Raw genomic sequence first — 26,169 nt, forward strand, 5'->3', positions numbered from 1 at the left:
TTACCAGTGCTCCACAGTGCATCACGGAAGCAATCACTTTAGAACCACCCACAGCAAGCACGAAAAACTTTATTAAGCTTGTACAGCAGCACCAAGGTCACATTTGAATTGGACACATTTCATAGAAAAAAGGAGCTGTGAATAATTAACCAATAAAAAATACCCACAAGGCAGGCCAGTAGTTTAATTAAATGTAGGGTTTATTCCAACAATGCCTATTTCATTAGTAGCAGTAGAATGTTTTTCAAGACCATCACTCCTATCTTGAAATGATATTCACTCCTGAAGACACTGTGGAACTTTATTGACCTTGAAAATACACAAAAAAAGTCCTGATTTCCTTAGGGTGAACAGTTACTGTGCAGTTTTCTGTGGTGTCCATGAGTCCTGAAAAAACACAAAACCATTGGTAATTCATTAAAGAACCTTTAATCAAATGTACATAGTATACTATCTCAACAGTTTTAACTCATGCCTTCCTGGGGAATCTGGTGCTTGAGCAGATTCTCCTCCTTAAAGAGTATGAAGCCTAAGACACACCCATTCATAATACTAAAATATGCAACAATTTATCTACTTTTCACACACTGACTCACACAGAAAACATGAAACAATTCCCCTGTCAGGCATCTTTTCTTCATCCTGAGTAAACAGCAAGCAAGTTCCTAGCAACAGGTCAAGCAGAGCCCTAAACTCTCACCTAGGCCAGCTCAAAACCTCTGGGATCTTTTTGGAAGGCACATACATGTATGTAAGTGACAGTAAGGACAATGTCCAAGGATCTAACTGGAATGAGAAATGAAATCAGGTCATGCCCAGCATCTGACTTGAGTGTCAGCCCTAACTTTAATCACATCCACACAGTCTTTCAAGCTGATTACAGTGGGGGATTTTTAACTGCAGCTGGCTGTTTTTCTGCAGCACTGGTTTAAGCTTAGATTAACACAACTCATCAGCATTTAACACAATCAATCTGTGTCACAAGTGTGAATTCAAAAAGTAGCCACTTCTATCTGGACAAAGATAACTCCAGAAAGACTTCAAGCTTTTAAACACTGCAAGTCAAAGGAAGCCATCAGAGAAAGACAGTACTTGCAGGGAATCTCTGCTAAATGCCACTGTTCTGTCATATAGAACATCACCATATTTTCAGTCTTTCAAGTCTTTTTGTGGTTTTGATGTGACTATTCTTTAAGCCTCAACAGTCAACAACAATAAGGACACCAGCCACCTTATTCCACCTACCTTTGCTTGGATATTGTGCAGTCTTCCATTTCCACCGCTTCAAAGTGTTTACATCCCAGGTGCCCGTGAGCGATCGCTCTTCCACTGCCATCACTGATCCTAATCCCTTTAGCAAAGACTGAGTAAAGAGAACACAGTTTATTGAGAATAGCAGCACAGTTAGACCAGACTAGAACTCCAAGCTCTACCATTGATCTGTTAAGCAGAGCAGTAGGAAGTTTAAAAATCTGCTAGGTCATATTAAAAAAGGGCAACTGCAGATTCTCCAGGCTTCAAACTAAGAAGCTGAGGTGCTGAGAGCTTCCATTGTCTTGTAGCAAAGATTAAAGAACCCTCTCCATTCAAGAACTGAAATTCCTACTGCATTGTTTTAAACAGAATGGAAAATCCTACCCCTTGCTCTCCATGTTTCTGTCATCGCAACCAACAACCTCCTTCCATATATTATAAGGTAGTCTACTTCTGTATGAAACCTCAAATACAAGAGAAACTGAAAACACACAGTACATGATGGAAGTGACCAAAGTTTCAGCAACTCACAGACATCAGCTACAGAGGGAAAATACAATGTTTGTTTCCTTTAATCCTGCCCACATTACATTAACCATAGCTAAACAGAATCCCACTTCCTGCATTGGCTAAGGCACTGCAGGAAGCGTTATGCCACCAAGCACTCCACGTAACCAGACCTACCAATATTTATGCAGATCTTCACCCCGTGCTTATGGCAACTTAATCTGAAGCAACAGCTTCTGTGTTGCCTAGCTGAGTAAAAATAAGATCTGCTTCCCTTTGAGGTAAAAGTTATACCAGTATTTTTGTATCTATATTTTGTGGAGTCTCTGGCACACAAGGTGTTTCATTCCAGGACCAGTTCTCTCTGGAACAAGTGGTATTATGTCCCAAAGGATTAGATTTACCTTGAGATTTACCATCACAGGTTGAGACAGCACAGGATCCTCTCCAGCTTCATACAAGTGCCTAATTCTTAGCAGGACACGACTGAAGTCTGCATCACCTTGCTTCTGTTTACCTTTGAGGGAAAACGAAATGCAGACATTTTCTTACTTTAAAAATACAACCAACTCTTAAAGGTTCCTTTTAAGCTTTACACTCTAATAATTTGAACTTAATTCCCACTTTTTAAAATGAGCAAGGGGACTACCATTGAGAAATATCCAGCTCCAGCTGTTGACAAGAATACACTAACAGGCATGATGGACTCACACAGGAGAAAGAGTTTACTATTTGAGGGAAGAAATCATGTAGAGTGATTAACTTCCTTGACAGAGGAATGTACCACTTTCAATAAATAAAAGTACCAGCCACAGAAGGTAGAAAGAAAAGAAAGTCAGCCTCTTGAAGTGTAAGATGCAGTCACCCTTCTGAAGGCACCTACCCACGTGGATGTTGCGGACCTGCTCAGAATGATTAGAGCTGTACCTCCATCCTGGAATGCTTAGGGTCTGAAGGTGAAGATTAGGTGGGAGAGTTACATCTGAACAGTGGACTGAATTGTGCTGAAGTTGTCTGGGTAGCTGTGGTTTATCTCCTGCGTGAAAAGTGAAGCAAAGCAGACATCAAACATCCATCTCACACACAAGCCTGGCTAGGGTACTGTGGAAGAGTAAAGAGATCGTTGCTTTTTCTACCAGGGCAGATGAAAAGCAGACGTTGTGCTTTCTCCTCCCGAGACAGAAAGCAGCACGATTTTAACTGCTGGAGAAGTGCATTGGAGCTTTCCATAAAGCAAATTTCACTGCAGCTTAAGCTGCTATTCCACTACCAGGCTTGAGTTTTAGTTAATAAGTCAAACAAATATTTTTTTAAAGGAATGACTCAAAAATGGTCATTAAGAACATCCAAGAAACTGACACACAGTGCACTAGCTGCTTTGCACTAATTCCCTCTGTGGACATTGTGTCCTAATTAGAAGCTTTAGAATTTATTCTCCCCTGAAAGCAAAGACAATAACAAGAGAAACATTTCATACACTTGGACAACATCCATGTTTGAAATTAATGTAAAGTAATTATCAGCCTCTAAATCTGCCTCCTACCTCACTGTATACTAACTTTGCCACACAGGAGTCTCCAAGCCTGCATTTACAAATTTTATCAGCCTAAGTCAGAGCAACATAAACAAGCCATTCAGATGCTAAAGATAGCACAGGGGATGGAATGAGTTACCTGGTAATGCTCCAAACATTACTACTGGCCTGTGTTCTAACACCAGTCCACTTGTCCGATACAAAATATTGGTGGCAGCCTTGGATCCTAAAATAAGCCAAATCACAGGGCGAACGACAGAGGAGTCATTCAAAGTGAGATTGAAATTCAGGTCCCACTGAAGGTTGTTCCACAGTCTCCTGTGAAGCATCACCTGTATCGGGAAGGTAAATGCCAGCAGTAATCAGCCATCATGCTTAAGTTATATTATCAGCAGCCAGGAAATTATGCTCTCCTACAAAATAAAACCAAAATTGTTACCTCCACTTGTCCATTTCCTTGACTCGAGACACCATGAGCTCTTTCTGCAAGGAGCATTAGCCTTGTGGTATCATCTTCAATGTAGGCAGTCTGGACCATAGGATAATAGTTCTGAAAACACACAGTAAATTATGCAGTGAGAACATTAGAAAACAGTAATGGAGAATAAAATAGGATACAACTGACTCTGGAAAACACCTTTGTGCCTACCCGAGCCACTGTGTTATTCACATATGCCTTGAATGGTCTTTTCTGAATCTGGTATCCATTGCTGTCAGTGTAGAGTAGCTGCCTGGTGTTCAAATTGGTGCTGGTTCTTAGAACTGCTTCACGATTGAAGTCCAAAGGCCCAACACTGTACTCCTGCTCTATCCTATGGCAAAGCAACCTCCCATCGTAGCCTTCTGGTACTGTATACATCCTGGTATACACTGCATAGGTGTAGTCTTGAGCTGTAATGTTGCTATAAAAATGAGAGGGAAGACATGCAGAGCTTGTAAAGTGCAGCACTGAATAGGTTATGTCAAGACTCACAAATCCTTCATGAAGTCCTACTACACACACAACTTTCTTGCTTTGTTCTCTCTCTCTTTCGTGTACAATTATTGCTAATTTCAATTTAGTGTTCAGATGTACAGATATCCAGCTGGAGTAAATGATCTCCTACAATTTCCCTTAGTGTTGCAAGTATAAAGAGGACTCCTCATTTGATTAGACATGTTCTGGTTTTCTCAGAATTAATAAAAACCAACTTAGACTACTTATGACTCCCTAAGCAACGTATTTACGTTCCACAGAACATAGGCATTTCTTCAATCTGGACAACATTAATTGTGATGCAAAAATTCCACCATTTTCCCAAGGTCCTTCTCAACTACAGTCCTTGCACAATGCAAAACAAATGCCTTCAATTCAATCACCAGACTTAACAGAGGAGGAAGGGGTTGTAGATGAATATAGTTTTAACCCAGAAAAGTTGCAAGTTCACGTGGGGAGCAGAGTGTCCTTGTGTGGGATTCATTTTCCTCTCCTTAATTTGCTTGTAAGGAAGATATTCACAGTTATAAAAACGAACCATGAAGACCCCATTCCACCCACCTAAGAAGAAGTTAGCTGTAATTTTCATTGAACTGTATGGAAGCAGATCCCAACAGAAGATGCACTGCAGAGCAAACCAGAGAAGATAAATCTGAACCATCTTCACCTCCCTCCCTGCAGCAATATGTGCTATTTAAAGGAAGTGCTCCCTCAGCATTACATTTAGCAGATGCATGCTAGTTCTTTTGTCTAACTCCTAAGCAGTACACAGAGCTCACAGTTTAGGAGTAACTATTCAGAATTAATCTCATATGTATCTAGAGAGACTTAAATACTCCAGTGAAGTGAAGCTGAATTCTGTACCTGTAGAAATACTGACGGATCTCTGTCATCAAGTTGCCAAAAACCACTTCCAATCCCACTGCTTTCGATACTGGAACAGCTGAAGCATTTGGGGCAAATAAGTAGTTATCTGAAATGGGTCCCTTTGTCACATCTCCATTCACATGGTACTCAAGGAACTCCTGGGTCAGCTGGACAGTCTGGTTAGTCTGCCTGGGAATCCATATAAAAGGAAAAAAATTACATTACTTACAAACACATGTTGTACATAACAGATGCAAAGCTGAACTGCAATAGTAGTTTTACTGTGCAATACTAACATTCATAACTGTCTCTAGTGCTAAAGTATGATGAGATTTGGCTGATCTACTAGTTAACACAGTGGTATGCCCTCTCAGACTGATTGCATGGTTGGGGCAACAGAAACAGTATGGAATCACACTCAGGCTAGTGTCAATGCTCCTTGTAGAAAACAGGACATGGGAACTGGAGGTAAGAAAGAGTAATTGTAAAGAACATTTTGTTAGTTAAATCTCAGAATTAGGGCACACGATACAGTCTTTGGATTTATTTTTACAAAGGGTTTTACAGGATCTGAAACATGATTCAAAACAAGCAGGCAACCTCACCTCTCTGTAATGCTGTGCATTAGATTTGTGCTCTGGTCAAACAAGACCTGGTAGCAGTTGTTAACCACAGGAAGCAACTGTCGATGTTGTCGATCTGCACGCGTGAGGTCTTTTCGTTTGTACTTGACTGATCTCCCAATAAAAGCAGACTGCTCACCAGTCAAGGCCTTAACATGGTATTTTCTGTAGCTCAGACCACTTATTTCAACAAGAATATAGAGATCATAGGTAGAAGTGGACTCTACAGGGCTTTGAACCTGTATGTTAACACACACAACAATGCCACATTAGAGGGAACTAAACAGCAAGGGAATAATCAATCACGTGTGGTAAGCCCTAAGTCACTTTCTTCTCTCCCAAAAGACAGCTGTCCTTTGTGTTGGACCCTGGCTATGACAGAGTATGTCATATGGCAGCTGACTGTCTCCAGTTTCTTCTGAGCTTGTAAATAAGACCTACATTTCTTACGTCTCTTGTCCTCCAATGTGCCAATTGTACAGACAGGACTGTCAATTGCAGGGCTGGACTGCAATCAAAAAAACCTTTATTTGGAACAGTGGGTTTTAGAGAAAAAAAAGAAAGGCAAGAAGTGTCAGGTCACACTCAGCAGGCGTGCAAAGAGCAGACCAAACACATAAGAACAGGAAGCCTTTTTGGACATCAAGACAAAACCAACAAAACAAACACCACCAAACCGCCCAAAAATAGCTGAGAGAAGGAGCATGAGGAAAATTCCAACTTCAACTAATACTGTTTTCACTGTAATACTATATATTACCACACATTGACAAGAGGCAAGATCAAGCCAGTGAAAACTGAGAAGGAAAGGAACAGAAGAAGAAAGCAAGCTGAAGTACCTGTGCTGGCACAGAACGTCCCAGTTCATCATACACACTCATTGCCATGTCGCTGACAGAAACTGTGATGAAGGTAGTGATGTTCCATGCCAGTGGATTATAGACAACAACATATTGATCAACATCTGTAGCACCTGTGGGCACACACAAAGCTATCAGTCACTAAAATGATGTATTTTTAAAATGGGATATTTAAAAACAGTATTGTAGAGCTCTGCCTAGGTACAACCACCTTGCAAAAGTTCAACATAAAATCCTGCAGTAAAACTTCATGATCGAAAATGGCTTCATAAAAGCCATGTCTGCTTTATTTTGCTGCTTTATTCTTTACCCAATAAAAAGACTGTATTCAGAAAATGACACCTGAGTTGAATGTAAATGCATTGAGTGAAAATAAGCAGCTTACCACAACTCATTGTCATGCAGCATTAACTTTATCAGAGTTATACAGAAGATCAAATGAGAAGCTTAACCTGAACGCAGCCCTGTAAAAACCCTAATCACTCTGTTGTGCAGCCCATGACAGTTCAAAAAATGTCCAAAGTAAAGATAAAAGGGAAGGTACAGCATTTAGAACAGGCTCCTTAAAAATTCCTTTACATTTTTCACACAAGCTGGCAGTGCACTACAGCAAAAACATTTTTCTTAACTGTGGCTGTGCTTCTTACCATGTAATCTTATGCTGCACAGTAGTAAGGTTAGCTTAGTAATTACCCTGATCAGCACCTCTACCACCCCTCCATTATGTAGCTGAGGTATGAATCTAAGAGCCATATGCACTGGGGCAGGGTTCTGCCCAACATCAGTTTAAAGATCCTGATTTCAGCCTCATGAGATCATAAATTCATCTGAGTTCACCTCACATCTAGCAGGGGTCATAAGGCAAACAGGATTTTCCAGCTCAGAACAGAAATTAGGTGGTACATAGCATCTTGATTGCTTTGGAGGAAAACATGATAGCTTTTGTAAATTAACCTGAAGATTTGAAAAGCTCTCTTAAAAAGTACCTGGCATTCCTGAGTCTTTATTGTAAACAGAAGAATAGACCTCTCCATTCTTCTTTGCATTGTTCATGTCAAAGATTATGGAAGCCATTAGCTTCTTTACATTGAACATTCCATACATCAAGTTATTCATGTACATGTCCTTCACCTTGGGAGACTCCGTGCCTGTGATACCATCATGGTGCTGGACCTGGGATTTAAGAGTAGTTTGAAAGGTCACAATGCAACAGGATGACAGGTTTGCATTTGTTTTAACACGGGCCACTAACCTTTAAACATATAACTTGAAATATTAAGGAATTACAGCTATGTCCACAGATGCACATTTTGCCTATTCCCAATTACTATGCATAGAATGAAATGGTCAAAGATGAGATGCACACAAACTTTCCTCTATACCATAGAATCAGTAAGGTTGGAAAAGACCTCAAAGATCATCAAGTCCAACCTGTCACCCGACACCTCATGACTTCTATGTATTCCTCTTGTAACATTTATAAATTACTGAAGTTATATACTTACAGGGAAAAAAACCAAAACCAGACAAGTTACTAAAAACAAGAATGCAGCAAAAATACCATAAACAAGGCAGGTTTCTAATTTCCTGCTAAGATCTGGCCAGTGACATAGCTGACAAAATATTTATTATCAGCAAAAGCACTGAAGCCTCTAAGTGGTTAATGGGATAAGGCTGACTGTATAGCTCCTGAGCTTTGAAGAAAAAGCAAATCTGTCCTTTGTCTTCTAACTTGCAGAGGTAGAGACTATCAGTAGTTTTCAGTTACTTCAGTTTTTGTTTCATTTTTGGAGATATTTTTGTAAATAATAAAACCAACACTAAGAAAAGGGATTGCATGTGCAAAGTTTGAACCTCCCCACTCTTTTACTGGCTGAATAAAACATTCACTGGTAACCATGTCTTGCATAGTCATGCATGGCTAAAGGGCTGTTTCAAGACAGTCTTCTGAAAAATTGCTTTATTTTCACTTGTGGCTTGCTGAAGGGAACAATGATTTCTAAAAGCATAAAAAGCCAAAATATTCCAGCTGAAATGCATAAGCAGAACTCTGCCCTCCAGCAATACACATTTTCATTCAAATTAAAAAATAAATCAATCCTTACCTCAGAAACTGCCCATCTAAGGCTCTGAAGTTGCTTTAAGGCTCCACACTTGCAAATGGAACTTGCTGGGTGTTTCTGAACATACTGTGTAAAAAAGGACTCTCCAGCATAAAGCAGTGAACTAGCTCTCCTTGCAACTCCTTTTAATGTGCTCCGAGAAGTGTAAAACCCAGTCCATGCCTGAAATGGCTCTGTTAAGAGTTGAACAGATCCAGTACATCTCAGAACACCCTTTCAGAAATCACTTATTTGTTATTTATTAGACCACTACTGTACAACTTTTGACATGAAACTTGCTGTTGGTTCACACATCAGCCATCAGACAGAATTGTCCTGAGCCCTCCAAAGAAACAGAGGCATGAAAGTGCCACTTGGGAAAACTACAATCATTCCTACAGGCCCAGGAACATGAGTATTGACATAGAGCTGTTAGCATCTAAATTTATCAGAGCTTACAGAAATTCCTCCTTTGTGGATCTGCACAAAACAACTTGAGAAGTTTCACTGAAAGATTTGGTTACCCATTAATAAAGAACGTGGAATATAATCCTTGGTTCCTGCTTAATACAAGCGCTCTAGATTCTCCCCTTTCAGTCAAAGGGTTTTATCCTAAATTTCACCTCTTCAAAATGGAGCAGAAACCGTGATGTGATGACTCCAAACCATTGCAGCACTTCAAACTACATCAAAAGATGCCCTCAAGTGGTCAGTGGAAAGTACTTCAACAGTTAATTTGTGCTAGTACGTTGCAGTATCCCATAGAGTAAATTAGGAAAACAAATACTTGGTTTTAAAACCTCCAAATAGCTTAATTAGTGCTTTGGGGGGTTTGTGCTTGGTTTTTTCGTGTTTGTCTGGGTTTTTTTTTGGGGGGGGGGGGATTTTTTTTAATAGAACAGAATAGAATAGCACAGAACAGAATTAACCAGGTTAGAAGAGGCCTTTGAGATCAAACTGTCATCCAACTCCATCTAATCAACTAAACCATGGCACCAAGCACCCCATCAAGTCTCTTCCTGAACACCTCCAGTGATATACCACTGATAAACATTTTTTTCCAGAAAGAAGTTGCAAAAAGTGCTTTATCAAGTGAAAAATAAGCAACTGTAACAGTCTATTACCAGCCTATCATCAAAGGCAACAACTGTGATTTTTTTGTTCAAAAACTCCAAGGGCAAATTCTTTTTGGCCTGAAAAATAGTAGAAGTTTGAACAGGATGAAGTCCATTTCAGTTTTCAAGGTTACAAGCAAAAGAGTCACCTATGCCTAGTAGCACAGAACAATGAATGTAGAGTAGAAAAAGGAAACACTTATCTGGGAATTAAAACTTGAGTTTCCAAGGCATATGTCAGAAGTGACACTGAGCCCAGTAAGTGACTCATAATAAAACGGCATAGAAAGAATGAGAGAGGATTAATCATCAAGAAGCAAAATACTATGTGGGAGAAAGTGCACTCAAAGCTATCCTACAATTGCCAGGCACAGTAAGTCGCTTGGGGAAGAAATTGCACCTACGTGTGGGCACCTACCTGGAACACTGAAGGTGCTGCTATTATGCAAGCTAATGGCACTCGACTACTGCCTGCCTGTAAATTATGCCAAAAGACACAGGTGAGAGCCCAGATGTAAAAGGATATAGCACTTAAAACAGTGCATTTATCAGCTGTTAGATGTGATCCCTAGAGGGAGGTGAGTAAGGGATCAGTCCATGCATTGACTCACAGGAAGCAATAGTTGTTTTTATTAATTTAAAAGTTAACAGATGTGTTATAGAATATTGGACACAAGTTAAATTTGGTTATAAAAATCTGAGCTATACATCTATGATGCAAAATGAAGTGATGAAGTAGTGGTAGCTACAATTATAGAGAGAGGTATTTTAACGATACCGATGATATTCTAATGATGACACAAGCGATGAAACAAAGCAATGAGTTTAAAGCCAGAAAATCTAGCTATGACTTCTCTCTGCATGCTTTAACATGTGGCCTAAGTGGCCAAATTTAGTGGGGAAAAGGATTAAGAGGATGCTGGGTATGGTATGCTTTCTTTTAAATGTTCCCTAAACTATTTAGCTCTGCTTGAAAAGCTGCAAGAGTGCAGCAAGTAAGAAGCAAGCTATTAACAAGCAGCTGTCACATCATACTATGAACTCAGAAATACAGGCAGTATTTTTACTTTTTGAGACTTCACTTGTAACACAATTCCCCCTCTCTAGAACTTAGAACTATTTTATTTAACAAAAAAAGGGAAGACTTTCTCCCATAAGCTACAAGAGACTACATTAGCGTTTGGACCAGAAACATGCTTTTGAAGTTCATTTACTAGTTGTCCTTATCTAGTATGCTTTGCTTTACATAAAAGATTCAGTTAGGAGCTCACAAACTGGATTCCTGATGGTATGTAACAAGCATTAATGGGTATTCAGTCTACAAAAATCTCTTGCCAAGTTTGCCTGTTTCTATACTCTTTCTTTCAGGGTCTCTTCCTCCACTCGTTGCATCCAATGGTTCCACAGAAATACTCCAGCCGCTGCCCTACCATCTTATGCCAAGAAGTTGGGATCAGCTTGTCTATTTGATGGCACCTGGTAGTGTTAGTAACTGTTATAAACAGATGGTGATTTTCCTCTTACTTTATTTCTCCTTGTCTCAATTTCCCTACACTAACATGTTACATAGGTACATCTGAGGCAGCCACTCCACAGCTGCCAACTCAGTTACCTGTTGAATATGGAAGAAAGTCTTGAGAGTCCCGAATTTCCCAGGTAAGATTTCTGCTATAAAGTGCTTGGAAGTAATCACCAACAGTGGCATACTGGACAGTCACTCCAAACTCATCAGAATGTTTATTAATATAATCCAACAACAGGTCCATGTTGGAGTACTGAACGGATGCATTGAAGAACTGTTTGTCACAGCCCTGAAATTCCAGAAACAGAACAGTTCAATGACTTTGGGTCAGAAATGTAGAAGGATCTTTTTTAACACTAATCTATATTGAAGTGGTATCTCCCCTGATCTTGACTGCCCATCTAAAAGCTAGTTGTTAGCATATGTCAAGAATGGGTAGGGTTACTTCCACAGATCAGCTGCTAACCAACCAGCATTACAGACAGGGAGACACCATCCTGTACAAGAGCATGAAACGTTGTGGTAGCAAACAGAAAATGCATCCACCCATGCCTGCAAAGACAACTTTTCACACTGCATTTCTCCCACTTAGCAAAAAATAAAGTTCATATTTTCTGCTCTTAAGCATTTTTACAGCTTTAGGAAATGTTGAGGACATGATGTGAAACAAAACAATCTGGACAGAGATTGCTGTAGTACAAACATCACACAATGTGTTGCTGGTGCTCCATCATGACAGGAGACTGTAATATTTCTGATGCTCATCCAAACAGTTGAGAGACGTGATACACTGTGTATTAAAGCCTCTTTTTTTTTGGAGCATGCTTACATGACTTCTGTTTTCTGTTGAAGGTATGTCAATAGAGACTATCTGCATGTACAGACATTAAAAAAGGAAAGAAAAAGACGTAACTAATCATGCCTCTGTTCAACTGCAATAGCTGAACAGGAAAATGAGTCAGTCAGCCATGGCACCACATGCATTCTTACAGTGTCAGTATCACAGTTTAGGCATCGATCTGAAGCATAATAACATGCTAAGAAACCTTCTCCACATAAAATGCCCTAACTGAAGCCTTCCAACACCAGCTTAATGCAGCCTCAGCTCCATGTCTCTGTGCTCGAGGAAGAAAACATCACAAGCAACCAAATCAGGAAATTAGAGGCTGAGATTTCCTTACATTACTGTAAAACTGCAGGTATGGATCTGGAAATTTAGAATTTATTTGTACTAACCCCTCCCTCCCATTCCAGCACTACAGCACTACTACACACCATTATATTCTACTTCTCACTGCAAGCTCCACAAAAATCCCCCCCAAAATCAACACAAGCAACAGTGTGATAAACACAGGAGAAAAACAAATCAATGACTCAAAGCTGCCTCAGTCAGTAAACATTTGTTCTCTTTGCAACAACAGGTATTGTGGTGAACCAGTCACCTTAAGAAGATGCATCATCCTTAGTATTGTAATTACAAGAAAACATTGCCCAAGTCAGTCCTGATCTCACTTTCAAAACGAGGATGCTCAGAAATTTGCCTTCATAGTTTAGTAAATGTTTGAGAAAATGGTCAAGGAGGCTCTGTTTACTTTGCAATCCCATCTTCCAAGCCAGCCTTTAACTGATGCATCCACCAAACTTCAGAAACAGCCTGGACATTCAGTTTAAGGAAAGTTATTGTTTCCTAAGGACTTAAAAATAGCAAGAGCATATCAGTGCTATGTGTACTTGTAGGACATAATTAATACAGCTTGTTGCTCAAAAAAGTGTTTGGATGACCAAGCTGGGAAAAGCTCATGTTTCTAACTAAAATACAGACTGAATAAGAAAGCAATTACACAGCAGATAGAAAACATTTTGGCTACCTACTACACAACACGTTCTTGTAGTGCTATTACATTTGTCAACAGAGTTATGTTGTTCTAAGCAGTTATGTAAAAAGATTGCTTAAATGGATAAAAGGAGAGAAAAAAGGAAGCAACATTGCACTATACAGTTTCACAAGAGGCTATCTTCACAATTTTGTCACATTTCTTTCTACTAAGTACGGTAAATGAGCCAGTAGAATCAAAGAATCATTTTGGTTGGAAAATACCTTTAACATCACTGAGTTCAACCAATCTCTAACTCTATCAAGTCTGCTGCTAAACCGTGACACTCAGCACCACATTTCTTTGTCTTTTAAACACCTCCAGGGATGGGGATTCAGCCACCTCCCTGGGCAGTGTGTTACAGCATTCAAGAACCCTGTCAGGGAACAAGAAGTTCTAGTTTCTTAAAATCATTACTAATCAGACATCTGGACCCCAAAAAAATCTACCAACATGTGGTTTGTGCCTGCATTTTTGCAGTAGCTGGTGTAGCAAAGTACCATCTATCTATGCACCTGCAACTTCTAAAGCAAATGCTGATCATTCACTTACCCACGGCCACAAAACATCACTTGTTCGGAACCAGGCTGCTCTCTCCTTAATGTTAGCCACCATGGTTTGTGCATACAAATGGATGTTAGCATCTGTAACAGGAACACTCATGTTTGGATAGACACCATCTTTTGGTGGATCTGGGAAAGCTGCAATTCCATTCCAATAAAATCCTGATCTATGTAGAAGGAGAAAGCAACAGGCTATCAACAGGATTTATTCAACTAGGACAAATACATCAAAAAAGTTCAGGGACAAACCACAAACACAGAAAATAGCAAAAAAGAAAGCAGTTTATATTAATTACTAGTATTTAGGGTTTAGTGTTTCTTTGGGGGTGGAGGTAGGGGGAAGGTTGTCCAGTTTTTATTCTGTGCATCTTTCCATGTCCCTGCTGCTTGCTGGCATAGAATAAAGAAATCATAGGAGAAAACAGCAAGCTCTGACAGTGAGGATGTTCCCCCAAGTAGACTTCATTTACAAAGAGCATTTTACTCAGTATCTCTTCAGTCAGTGAGCAAAATGTTTTCTTCACAAAGTAAGTAGAATAATTTCAGTTGCTTTTGTTCATATACAGATAATATACACAATTTTAGCCCAACAGTGTACTGCAAATCTCCCATACAAAATCAGTTAGCAATAGCCAAGTCCATACTGAGCTTTCTGGAGTTTTTAAACGTTAACTTTCCAAGCAGAGAAACAAAAACCCTGCCCTGCTTTGGACATTTTCTTTTTACAGCAATTGATTTGTTTCAGATTTTTATTATGCATTTTTTTTAGTAAGGTCTTACATGAGATATATATAGAGAGATGAAAACAATACCTGTGTTCCAAGACTCCTGGTGATAAAAAAGATTATTTTTAAAGTCTGTCAATATTTTCAAGTATTTTTAGTGCCTGTCAGTAGTAAGTGTCACTTTTGAGCATTCAGTTGTTAGGTACTGAGTAAACTTCGTGTGCTATGGAGAGCAGCTGGAGATGCTTAATAAACCTTACTTAGATCTACAGATCAACCATAGGTCAGGAGAAAGCAGTAGAATACTGCTAGAAGAAAACAGTCAAAGAAAACACTTAAACTGCAATAACAAACTCTCAGAAGTGATCAGTATTTCTGCCTATTTGGGAAATCCTCAGACCTGTTTGAAAAAGGTATTTGTGATGGGGTGCAGTAGCTGTACTGATCCATAACATGGGTGAAGATCTCCTGTCTTTCAGCTAAGGAAGGAGAGCCTCGCCATACAAACTGAAGCTTCTGGAAAACAATAAGGGGGGAAAAAAAGAGAAAAAAAATGGTAAGAAGCTGTTACCCTTAATGACAATCACAGAAATACCTTCAGTAACAAGTTCAGAGCACTCACCTGACTTTCCATCACTTGTAATACTTTAGGTGCTTTTATGTAAGACCAGCCAATGGCACCCCAAGCAAGGTCACGTACTGTATCTAGGAAGCTATAGTGTTGCCTCTTTCTGTTCCAACTGATGAATTGATGGCAGCATGCTGCCAGCATACTGCTAAACCTAGTGTAAGCCTAGCTTATCACAGGCATTACACCTCACTTGTTTCAGTGCAAGGTGAACACCTCTAAGCTAGGAAAGCCCCAGAGCTACTCTAGGTTGCACTAGGGTGAGTAGGAATCCATGTTTAATAAACTGAAACAGAATCTTTACTGTTTTAGATGCCTGCAGACACTTAAATGTCAGGAAAAAAAAAATAGATGGGGAAGATTGTCAAAACCAATCCACTGAAAATGCAAGTGGTAGGTCCTCACTTCCCCAAATTCAACAGGAGTGCTGTTGTCTTCTTCAGAGACACTTGAGTTTCACCCAGATTCATAAAAACTGCCTTATGCCCAGCTCACACCAGTGAAAGCCTCTTATTTTTACATAATTTAGTGTGCAAAACTGACCACAGATCAGGATCCAACATTGTGATATGAAAAGAAACATTTACTGTGTATGGGACGCTGGGGAAGAAAGGGCAGAACACGAAACAAAAATTGAATCAGCTGCCACTCTAACTGACCTAGTATTATCCCTTCTACAGGCACAAATAAACCCCCCAGGCATGACAGTCACCATGCCCAAGCACCCATGTCACACTTTAAAACAGTCTACATTAACTCCAGCGTATCTACGATTTTCTAAGGGAAAGCTGAAACCCAGTCTGGATGCTTCAAGTTCCAACACCCCTAATTCAATGTCAGCTTAGACCTTGCCCAATTGCCTGCATATTTTGTCTTCTTCAGGATTGATTATACTTTATCCTTGATCAGAAGTCATGAAGACATTCCTTGACCATATTAGACAGACTCACTATGTTTCAGCATTACTACATGTCATCAGCATGTCACTTTTAGAGAAGAAACACCTGTATATTTTCACATAGATCAGAGAGATGCTTATCTTGATGTCATGGTTTAGATTCCTGTAAGTAGAGGCTGGCAACGAGTTCCATTCCTAAGGATATTTTTACCTTGTTTTTCTGCATGTCAGTCTTCAGATCATAATCAATTCGAGAAATAAGGTGAGCATTGAAACCAGCCAGAGCAAAAAGAGTTGGTGTAGTAGATGAAGCTCCAAAAGGATCAACATGCCAAGAAAACTGAGGCCTGATCCCAAAAGTTTCATACAAAAATCCATGGCCTTCTGCAAAGCAAAATGTGTTTAAGTCAGGAACGCTTTTATAACTTCATTTTATAAATTTAATAGGCATAGGTAAGTGCTTAAAGAACAGCCTGAAGGATAGTTGCTGTTTTCAAAAGCATTTAAAGTTTCAGGAATTTAATGATTCACAGCAGAAAGTTTCACACTGACAGTGTTTGTTTTGCTATGCCAAGTAGAACTTATTAACATCATAAAAGATAAATAGCAAAAAGGAATTATGATTAGAGACAGGCCTAGGAAAAAGTACTTAGACACAGATGAGGTTAAAGCTAGCAGCCAGGTTGGAGTCTGCACAAAATCAACAAGCTGGGGTTTAGTTTGTGTTTGCTCAAATCATGCCTCTCATTTTCAGAAAACTTCAGCCTCCTATCAATGACAAAGGGACAAGGAAACCATCCAGTGAACAAAACCAGTATGAATACTATCCTCAATTGTAAATAAATTAGAAAAGCCAAAGGTTAATAGCAACCTGCATACAAGATGTTATTCACCACCAAGGTTATTCATTTTGTATTGAAATGAGTTTCCAAAAATAGAAACCCTCAAACCAGAAATATCAAACAATGGAATAAACTCAGAAAAAAAAGCACTTAAAGTAAACCAACCAGCTAAGGTGTACATTTCATTCAGAACTCCAGTATATTGCACTAGGATTCTCATGAGCATTAGAAAAAAAAAGGTAATATTTGCAGATCTTTATTTCATAGTTCTGGACCAATAGAATAGAATAGACCAGACCAGGTTGGAAGAGACTTTCAAGATCATTGTCTCCAACCCATCATCCAACACCATCTAATCAACTAACCCATGGCACCAAGCACCCTATCAAGTCTCCTCCTAAACAACTCCAGTGATGGTGACTCCACCACCTCCCCAAGCAGCACATTCCAATGAGCACTCTCTCTATGAAGAATTTCTTCCTAACCTCCAGCCTAAATCTCCCCTGGCACAGCTTGAGACTGTGTCCTCTTGTTCTGGTGCTGGTTGCCTGGGAGAAGAGACCAGCCCCCACCTGTCTAGACTTAGAACTATTTGAAAATGCAGCCATATCTTCCTCATTTTGGACTCCAAATTTTAGTACTGTGTTTTAGGAACTGAGTTTGCAGTGAATGCTCTTTTGACTTCATCTTTCCCAAGGTCAGTATCTTCTCTAGTGAAATGATTAACAAACAAAGTTTCTGTTTTAACTCTTCCAACTAAAGCACATTGAAGCAGTTTGCTAGGCTCTTCCAAAATACAGCTGGGTGGCCAGGCAGGAGAAGGCACGAAATGTAGCCCTCAAATGTCTACACTGGCTTTGCCCTCCCAAGATGAACTCCACACACAACACAAGGATACAGTTTGTTTGCAAGCACTCAAACTAAGCTGAGTGTTTTCAGAAAAAGAAAAATTCTTTTAACACTTTTGTTCCTGCTGATTAAATGACCAAACTTTAATTACTTTTTAAAGTAAGTTTACACACTGCACAAAATATTAAATGAGAAATAATCTTTTTTTTGCATCTCACTTGAATGAAAGAAAAAGCCATATCCATGACTCTGTGAATCTATTTGCATTGAATAAAGGACTCTTTCAGTCAGTATCAGCATTTTCTTTGGAGGAATCCTGGGTTGACTGTCCTATAACAACCTTTAAACACAAGAGTCAGATGAAGAAGAAAAATAACCTTCATCCCCTCTCCTCCTCTCAGGCAGAGCGTGATGTGGTGACTCACTGAGATGCAGAAGGAGCTGCTGTCCCTGTGCTTCTGATAAACGCTAACATAAAAAGAAGGAGGCCAGTGGTGCTGCACAGTCAGATGATAGAAGTATTTCCTGACCCTTTACTCTCCCATGTAGAGAGTTGCTCAGAGTGTAGCCCATGAAATGGGTAGGGTTTATATTAGTCCTTACAGATAGCTGGTGCTAATACATACCCCCCCAACTCCTAAAAAGCATGGCATATTACAGGCATCTATAACACAATGGTGGCATCATTTATCCTATTTCTTTTTTCATTAACCAGACGGAGACAAATCTAAATACTGAAAGACTCTTCAACCCATCAGATGGAGAGGTGTAACATACAAATAGCTGGAAGCAGAAGCCAGAAAATTGAAATTGGAAATAGCATACCTCTTGGAAACATGCACCTATTTCTAGCAGAGGCTGCTGAGCACGATTACAGATGAAGATTTCTTCACCAAACAAGTCTTGCAACTAAGTTCAGATGACCTCAGTGACATTCTAAGGCTCATGTACTGCAGAAGACTTCACCCACTTACCACACTCTAAATTGCTACCAGGAATTTTCTTCCACAGCATTTCAACCTTCAATTTCACCACAACTATCTTCCCAGGAGCTTAACCTCTCAAACACACACACATGAAAAAGGTCTCTTCTCCAAAGGAGTTTATAACTGACATCAATTAAACTGCAAGTCAGCTTTCTGTAACCTTTCTGCTCTCTGCAGTACTGAAAGCTAAGATTTTTATACAGATAACCCACCAGCAAGTAAAAATTACGAGATTCTTTAGTCAGTTCTTTAAGGACTAAGAAAATAATAGCAATTTTGAGGTGAAGGAATGAAAGCCAAACAAAATCCCCACAGTCAGAGCCATGAAAAAGTAAAATGCAAGTATGCATACCCGTCAACTGTAAAATCTGATCATCAATTAGTGTCACAGCTTCATCATGCATCACTTGCCCTCCAATGACAAATTCCAGTCGTCCCTCCTGAAGCAACTGATGGACCTATGATATTGAAATTAAGACACAGAACATAAACATTTCAGTCTTATCCAAAAAGGCTGCAAATTAATTTCAGATCACAGCACATTATGTCGACATAACACGTGTCAAGAAGGCATCCAGAACAGAAGTGGGATGAAAAGCTGTCTGTACTGAGCACTATCAGAAAGGAGAAGGGGATAAAAAGCATGTTAATGTGCTGCACACCACATTGATTTACCCAGTTCACACTAAAACTGAGTAGCAGGCAGAAAGGGTGACTGCCAGGTAAAGCCTGGCCTGGTGTTTCTCAGCAGGGCTGTTTTGGTGCCTTTACACTATCTAAACACCAGACTTGTCCCCATACACTGCACTGGCAACAACCCAGGATCCTGCCCCAAGGCAGCTAGAGCTGGAGAATTAAAACAGAAGACAACAGTGTTTCTTACAAAGTCTTCCTCCTGCCGCATCTGTCTTGGCTTAGGGAAGGCACTGGGTAGCTGGCTGTGAGAGCAATAAGGAACCTCATGCAAGCAGCAGCGGCCAGGCTCCCAGGGTCGCCTTTAGTCTACCACCTCTGTTACAGTTAGGAGATGGATCTGTGGGATCCTGGAGGAAGACAATGTACCATCACAGCATGGCCACAAACTCACTCCTGCTTTGTATGCATCTACCTTGACTTCAGAGCCCTGGCAGGTTGCTCAACTTGCTGGAGACAGAATGCTTTATTAAGAAAGAGTTATTCAGCTTACAGCAGGTTTGTCTGCCTAATAATTAACCTACCGCTAACCTGAATTTCTGGTCTCTTTCTCCTAAGTTTAAAAGCTGTCAATATATGATGATTTGTTCAACTCTGAAAGGTTTCCTCTGGTTTTATTTTTTAAATTTCAGCCACCAGAAACAACAAGTATGCTGACAAGTACAACCTCCAGCAAATGTGCTGGATAGAGGGTGGGGTGCTGTTTGGAAGGAGGGAGTCACAGTCTGCATCCCTTTAAGTGTTAGGGAGTCTTCTGGTTTTATTATAGTCCCTTCACTATCTAGAACTTCAAAGATGCTTCAAAGTTCTGCAGAAGAAAGTTTATATAAATGTGCATTTTAATCTCCACCCCTTTAAAAAAGAAAGAGAGAGAGAGAGAGAGAGACTGTCATGTAGGATGCCAATTCCAGGGCTATTATGTTTATTTCCCCAGGAACCTTCAGTGAATGCCCCTGTGTCTGCTCAGATAGGATGCCAGATTGTCAATTTTGATTATAATCATTTCTCTCGTTCACAATGTTGTGAAAATGCTTCAGGGCTCAGCATTCATAAATTAGTTCCAGCCGACTGTGGTGACTGATTAGCATGCTGGGAGACCAGATAACTGATATCTGGTGTCAGCACAGAACTGGTCCTGACCTACATGAAAAGCATCTGCGGCTATTATTCCCTATTTGGATGGATGTCCAAAAAAGATGCCTCTCTGGGACATGGAAATGTTTTTTTAATGTAAGTTTTGTGGAATCACTGACAGGCTGAAAACAGAAGAAAATTCAAGTAATTTAAATAATATCCCCTGGAAAAAAAAGCCCCAAACAGCATCTCTAATGACAAGCACTTTTGCTGACCAGAACTGGGCAAAAGGAAGGAGAAATCAAGACACACAGCAGCACTATAAGCAGCAGACTGCTACAGTAGTGGGACATATCCATGGTCCTTGGGACAACTACTGCTATCCTTACACCAACTCACCCCTACAAACCAGACAAAAGTAGTTAAACATCTTTTTTTTCCTCCTAGTTAAAACACCCAGACATCAAGCCAGCATAAACCAAGAAGAAAATACCGTGGGAATAACAGGAACTGGGAACTACGAGGTTTATATCTGGCTGAATACTGTCACAATACATTTCACTCCTATATATTCTCATCTGGATTGTAAAATCAGCTTCAGTATCCAGGGTATAACTTTTACTTGGTTTTAATGTTACTGCTCTAATCCAAAGCAGGCACTCCAAAAGAAACTAAAATTAAGTCCTGTATTCCAAATAAATGGCAAAATTAAAACCAGAGATTCTATGCAAGAGAAAAATCATTGATGCTAGTGTTCAAGTGGAAAAAGCAGGACAGTAACCAGGGTGACCTAATTTCAAGGTCCAATATTTGCAACTTGTTAAAAACATGCCATACAGCAGCACCCACCATAGCTCTTAAATAGTCTTAGAAATTAAAATGCTTGACACACAGGAATTTAAGAGGAATTTGCTTTTAATAATTTTAATTGTCAGAGAAGTAACTACAAAGTAACTCGAGGACTGACTAAAAATGTGTAGAAGTAACAATTAACAGTAATTAGGCTAGGAAATGAAAGACTGAATCATATATACTGAGGCCAAGTGTGATGCAGAGAGTCTTCTGTATTCCACAGTATAACTAGAATAGATATCAGAAGCACATGCCTTTATATTTGAGTTACAGCAGCTTGAAATAAAGTCAACTTACCTTAGAACGTTAGAGTACTCTTCTATACCTGCATAAAGTAGTTCCTATGCTATTTATTTTTTATTCCCCCACCTCAGACTAACAGCAGTTTTCTAATTAAAAACAGGCCAGAAACTGACTTGCAACAGGCAAGAATGGGGCATAGTGCCCCCACAAGATCAGTGAATTGCTTATGCATAGCAAAACCTCTCAGACGAATGTCATCTGCACACAGGTTCTAAGTTTAAGTTTATTCTGTAAATTCAGAATTTGGTGAAGAACTAGGTTTAAAAAACCCCAACAAATACAAGAGATGTCTCTTACACAATGCTTTAAACACCTAGCACTTGAAACAATGTAAAGTACTGCAAGTAATGCACTGCTTTTGGCTGGACCCTGGTAACAAAACAAGACCCTTGAGCTCTGAGTGGGTGCTTACGGGAAGCTGCACCTGTATATCCTTTGGTTTTGTTAGGCTGTCAGCACAGTCTCTGATCTCAGCATGTCTGTTTTATGCCAGAGTAAAAAAGAAATGACAAACAGAACTTCAAAATGAACCCCCCCCCACAACAACCCTTAAAGTTCTATAGACTGAAAGTGATCACAGCTTATAAACAAAACCCAGACAGTTATTGCTGTTGAATCTGCCGTCACCTCTTTGCTGCGTTGTTGTTGTTTACACATGGCAAGCTTCTAGTACTTCACTAGAAAGAAAAATAGATCCTTCTTGTGAGCAGGGTTAGGCAGCAGTTTATGAGCTTCAGATGTTTAATAGATATCGATGCAGCCTCTTTCAGAATCACCTACATCTTATACTAGTATGCCCCCAAATAAGGAAGTCACTGATGAAACAAGAACTGTAAAGCGCAGAGTCTTCAGTGCAAAGGTTACTCCCTCCTACTGCTCTAATCTATATCTAGGGTTTTAACCTCTTGCAACTGCCTTTAGAGTTAAGGTCCTTTCATAAGTACCACCAGATTCAGAGATAGCTTACACAAGAGCTGGGTAAAAAGCAAATGGTGAAACACTTTGCCCCTTCTTGCTCCCTGAGAAGAGTGTGGATTCTTTGTTAACAGGAAGTATGTCCCTAGCACAGTTTACCTGCTGCTTGTGCTTATCTGTGGCTACTCCATCCCACCAGAGCCTAAAGAATTCCTGTTCCACAGCAATAAATTTGCGCTGCTTTCCTTTCATTAGCTCTTCTACAACAGATGTGTAGACGTTTGCTGCATAAGCATGCATGCTTTCCTGCAAAACAAACAAACAAAAGTAGTAAATAAACTTCTGTCAATATCAAAGCAGTCTGTTTTGAGCACACACTGGGCTTTAAAAGAAAGAAGAAACCCCTCACATTCGTTGCACAATTCCTCTGAACACTCAGACCAAGTTCTATGTACAGCCTGTGAGCCCTTCTGTGACAAAAATAGAATCCCTGACTGGGCACCTCACTAGGCAGTGGTGCAGTTTCCTCTAAGATCTGCAGACAGCAATACAAGCTTCTCTTGCACTGGGAACAGCTCATCCTGTCCCTCATTTACCTTAAGTTAACAATGCCATAAACAATAAGACTTCGCACCAATATAGTTTAAAAACCCACCTGAACACTTCACTCTTACTTTTCTGCTCTTCTTCTGATGGCCTGAATTATCAGAATCGTTTCCTCAGTGTGAGCATAATTGTGCTGTAGGTGTGTGCTGCTGGTATAGTAGAGTGATACATATAGCCCAAATTAAGCTACTATGGCCCAAGAAGTTTCAATCATGAAAAACAACCCCATTCTGCTTGACGTTTTAGGATACAGTAAAATCAAACTGGCAAAGGACTCCTGGAACCAGTTTGAATCTTTATGTAGAATCATCCAGAATCTGTGCATGTAGTTCCTAAAGCAACTCGTATTCCAGAATGAGGCCTTTAGGTATTTTGGAGATTAAGGCAAGCCAGACTTTATTCCAACTAAAACTATGCTGGAACTAAGCAGCATAATGTTACCCAATCTTACAAAGCTTATAAACCCCAGTTGTCTGGGTGGGAATTGAAAAAGAATTGTGCTCACAAATTGCATCTTCTCAAAAAAACCCCAATCAACCAAACAAAAGCCAACAGAACACTCACAAAACAATTTTGTGTTTCATTTCTCAGGCAAGATCTCTGACCACTAACTGACCAAAAATAAAAATCAGGTTTGTGTTCTCTTATGAAGTTTCTCTGTAAGAGTGTGAAGCATTACAGGAGAAATTTACCAATGTTTCCTAAAAGGGAAGACAAAATACAAGGACAGCAGAGATTCCTTGGTGAGCCATTTGCTCTTTTTTATTAGTTACTCTTAAACATCTGATACCAGTTCACTCAAGTTAGGGAAGTAGACACAACATCCTTGACATCAATGAAATTAATAATGATGACGAACAAGTCAGGATTTTGATGAACAAATATAAAAGGTAGTAATGCTTCACCCGGTTTATTTTGCTCTGCATCTTATATACTCAGCAAAAATTACTTTGCTTCTGAACTCCCATGGCAGCAGGCTCCAACCCAACTGTTGGCGCTGAGCACCTGGGATTCTGCTCTCCTCTCCAAGACAGGTTTCCCAGGCTTTTGATTTAGTACTAAGATAAACGAAAAGAGCTAAAATATCTGCCACATAACAAAAACACACCATCAAGCAAACTGAGTTTTTCCCTATTAAAAAATAATAATTCCATAGAATCATTAAGGCAGGAAAAGAACCTTTAAGATTATCTAGTCCAACCATAACCCAACTACTATGACCACTAAACTATATCCTGAAGTGCCACATCCACACAACTCTTGAACACCTCCAGGGACAGCAACTCCATCAGCTTTCTGAGCAGCCTGTACCTCACCACTCTCAGTAAAGAAGTTTTTCCCAATGTCCAATCTAAACCTCCCCTGGCACAACTTAACTCCCTTTCCTCTTGTCCCGTCGCTGGTTACTTGGGAGAAGAGACCAATAACCACCTTCACTTACAACCTCCTTTCAGGTAGTTGTAGAGAGTAGTAAGATCTCCCCTTAGCCTTCTCTTCTCCAGACCAAACAACCCCAGCTGCCTTAGTTGCTCCTCTTGTGGCTCTTCTCTGGACATGCTCAATGTTTTTGCTATACTGTGGTGCCCAGATTTGAACACAGGCGCATGCAAACCCCATATTCATGGGCCCAGCTCCTAATCCAACCATGCCTCCTCTAAAGGAGCATCAGGGTCCCAAGATACCAGCTGCTGGAGCACACTCCAGGTCAGACCTGGAGCAGGAGATGCACCTCGCAAGGCTTTATGCGCTTCTCTGCAGGCGGGGAAGTGTCGGGACAGATGCAGGCTGGACCCCACCGCCAGCGTGACACGACCCCGCGTTGCTTTGCCGATTTGAAAGCAGCCAGGGAGCTGAGCTGCGGCCGGGCAGCGGAGGGGCTCAACCCCGCCAGCCCACCCCTCCCCCGGCGTCCGCGCCGTCAACCCCCGCGGCCGGCCTGGCTCCGCAGGGCCCCACCTGCACCGTGTAAACCCAGCCGACGTCCATGTGGCTGTGGGCGACTACCCAGGCCCGCAGCTCCTCCCGGCCGGCGGCCCGCGGGAGAAGGGGGAGACTGCAGAGCAGGAGCAGCAAGAGCCGGGGCCCCATGGCCGCTCCGAGCTCTCCCGCCGCACTTCCGCGTCTCGCCGCCCCGGCACCGCCTCTCGGCACGGCGGCCCGGCCCGGCCCGGGGCGGGGAGCAGCGGCTGTCGCGCCGCCGCAGCAGCGGCGCTGCACGGAGCTGTCAGAGTCGCTCGTTAGCGGGAGCCGCATTGTTAAAAATAACACAAGCTCCAGCACTTTGCCTTTAAATGAGCGGTTTTGAGGCACGACTCTCTGCCTCTGAGCTGCTCCGCAGGTATTCAGACTCTCGGAACGGCTTTGTTTGGAAGAGACCTTAATGATCCACTAATGCCACCCCCCTGCCATGGGCAGAGACACCTCCTACTAGACTAGCTTGCTCAAAGCATCTTCCAACGTGTCATTGAACACTCCCAGGGATAGGCATCCACAAATTTTCTGGGCCACCTGTTCTAGTGTCTCATCACTCTCACAGGGAACTATTTCTTCCATGAGTCTGACCTACATCTACCCTCTTTCAGTTTAAAACTGATACCCCTCATCATTACACTCCCCAATAAAGAAGAATGCCTACCCAGCTTCCCCTTTAAGTGCTGGAAAGCTGCTATGAGTTGCTCCTGGAGCCTTCTTCAGGCTGAACAACCCCAACTCTCTCAGGCTGTCCTTATAGGAGAGGAGATCCAGTCCTCTGATCATCTTCATAGCCCTTCTCTGGACCTGCTCAAGTAGGTCTGCGCCTTTCTTATTTTGGGGCCCCCAAAGCTGAACAGAGTGTTCCAGGCAGGGACTTGAGATGCCTCCAGCAGGGTGCAAGAGCCAGTTAAACCCACAGCCCCCAGGTGGTCCTGGTGGCTCTGGTGATAACTCTGGGGCTGCCTTACTTATAACACTAGATTGCTCAGAGAGGTGGTGAGTTCTGCATCTTCGACAACTGCAAATC

General features: G+C 40.9%; 1 protein-coding gene across 1 annotated transcript; it reads right to left on the reverse strand.

The window, feature by feature from the left end:
• Positions 1-71: 71 nt before the first annotated feature.
• MAN2B2 (mannosidase alpha class 2B member 2) lies at positions 72-25,298 on the reverse strand. Its single transcript, XM_054172239.1, has 19 exons — positions 25,125-25,298; positions 22,722-22,868; positions 19,078-19,183; positions 16,260-16,432; positions 14,923-15,038; positions 13,787-13,964; positions 11,451-11,649; positions 8,727-8,917; positions 7,608-7,794; positions 6,601-6,734; positions 5,744-6,000; positions 5,136-5,327; positions 3,945-4,197; positions 3,735-3,845; positions 3,435-3,627; positions 2,645-2,797; positions 2,166-2,278; positions 1,246-1,363; positions 72-387 (listed from the first exon to the last, which is right to left on the reverse strand). The coding sequence occupies exons 1-19, from the start codon at positions 25,254-25,256 to the stop codon at positions 302-304; spliced, it is 3,039 nt and encodes a 1,012-aa protein (XP_054028214.1). The 5' UTR covers positions 25,257-25,298; the 3' UTR covers positions 72-301.
• Positions 25,299-26,169: the final 871 nt, after the last annotated feature.

The sequence above is a fragment of the Dryobates pubescens genome, chromosome 23 (assembly GCF_014839835.1).
Source record: "Dryobates pubescens isolate bDryPub1 chromosome 23, bDryPub1.pri, whole genome shotgun sequence".
Taxonomy (NCBI): Eukaryota; Metazoa; Chordata; class Aves; order Piciformes; family Picidae; genus Dryobates; species Dryobates pubescens.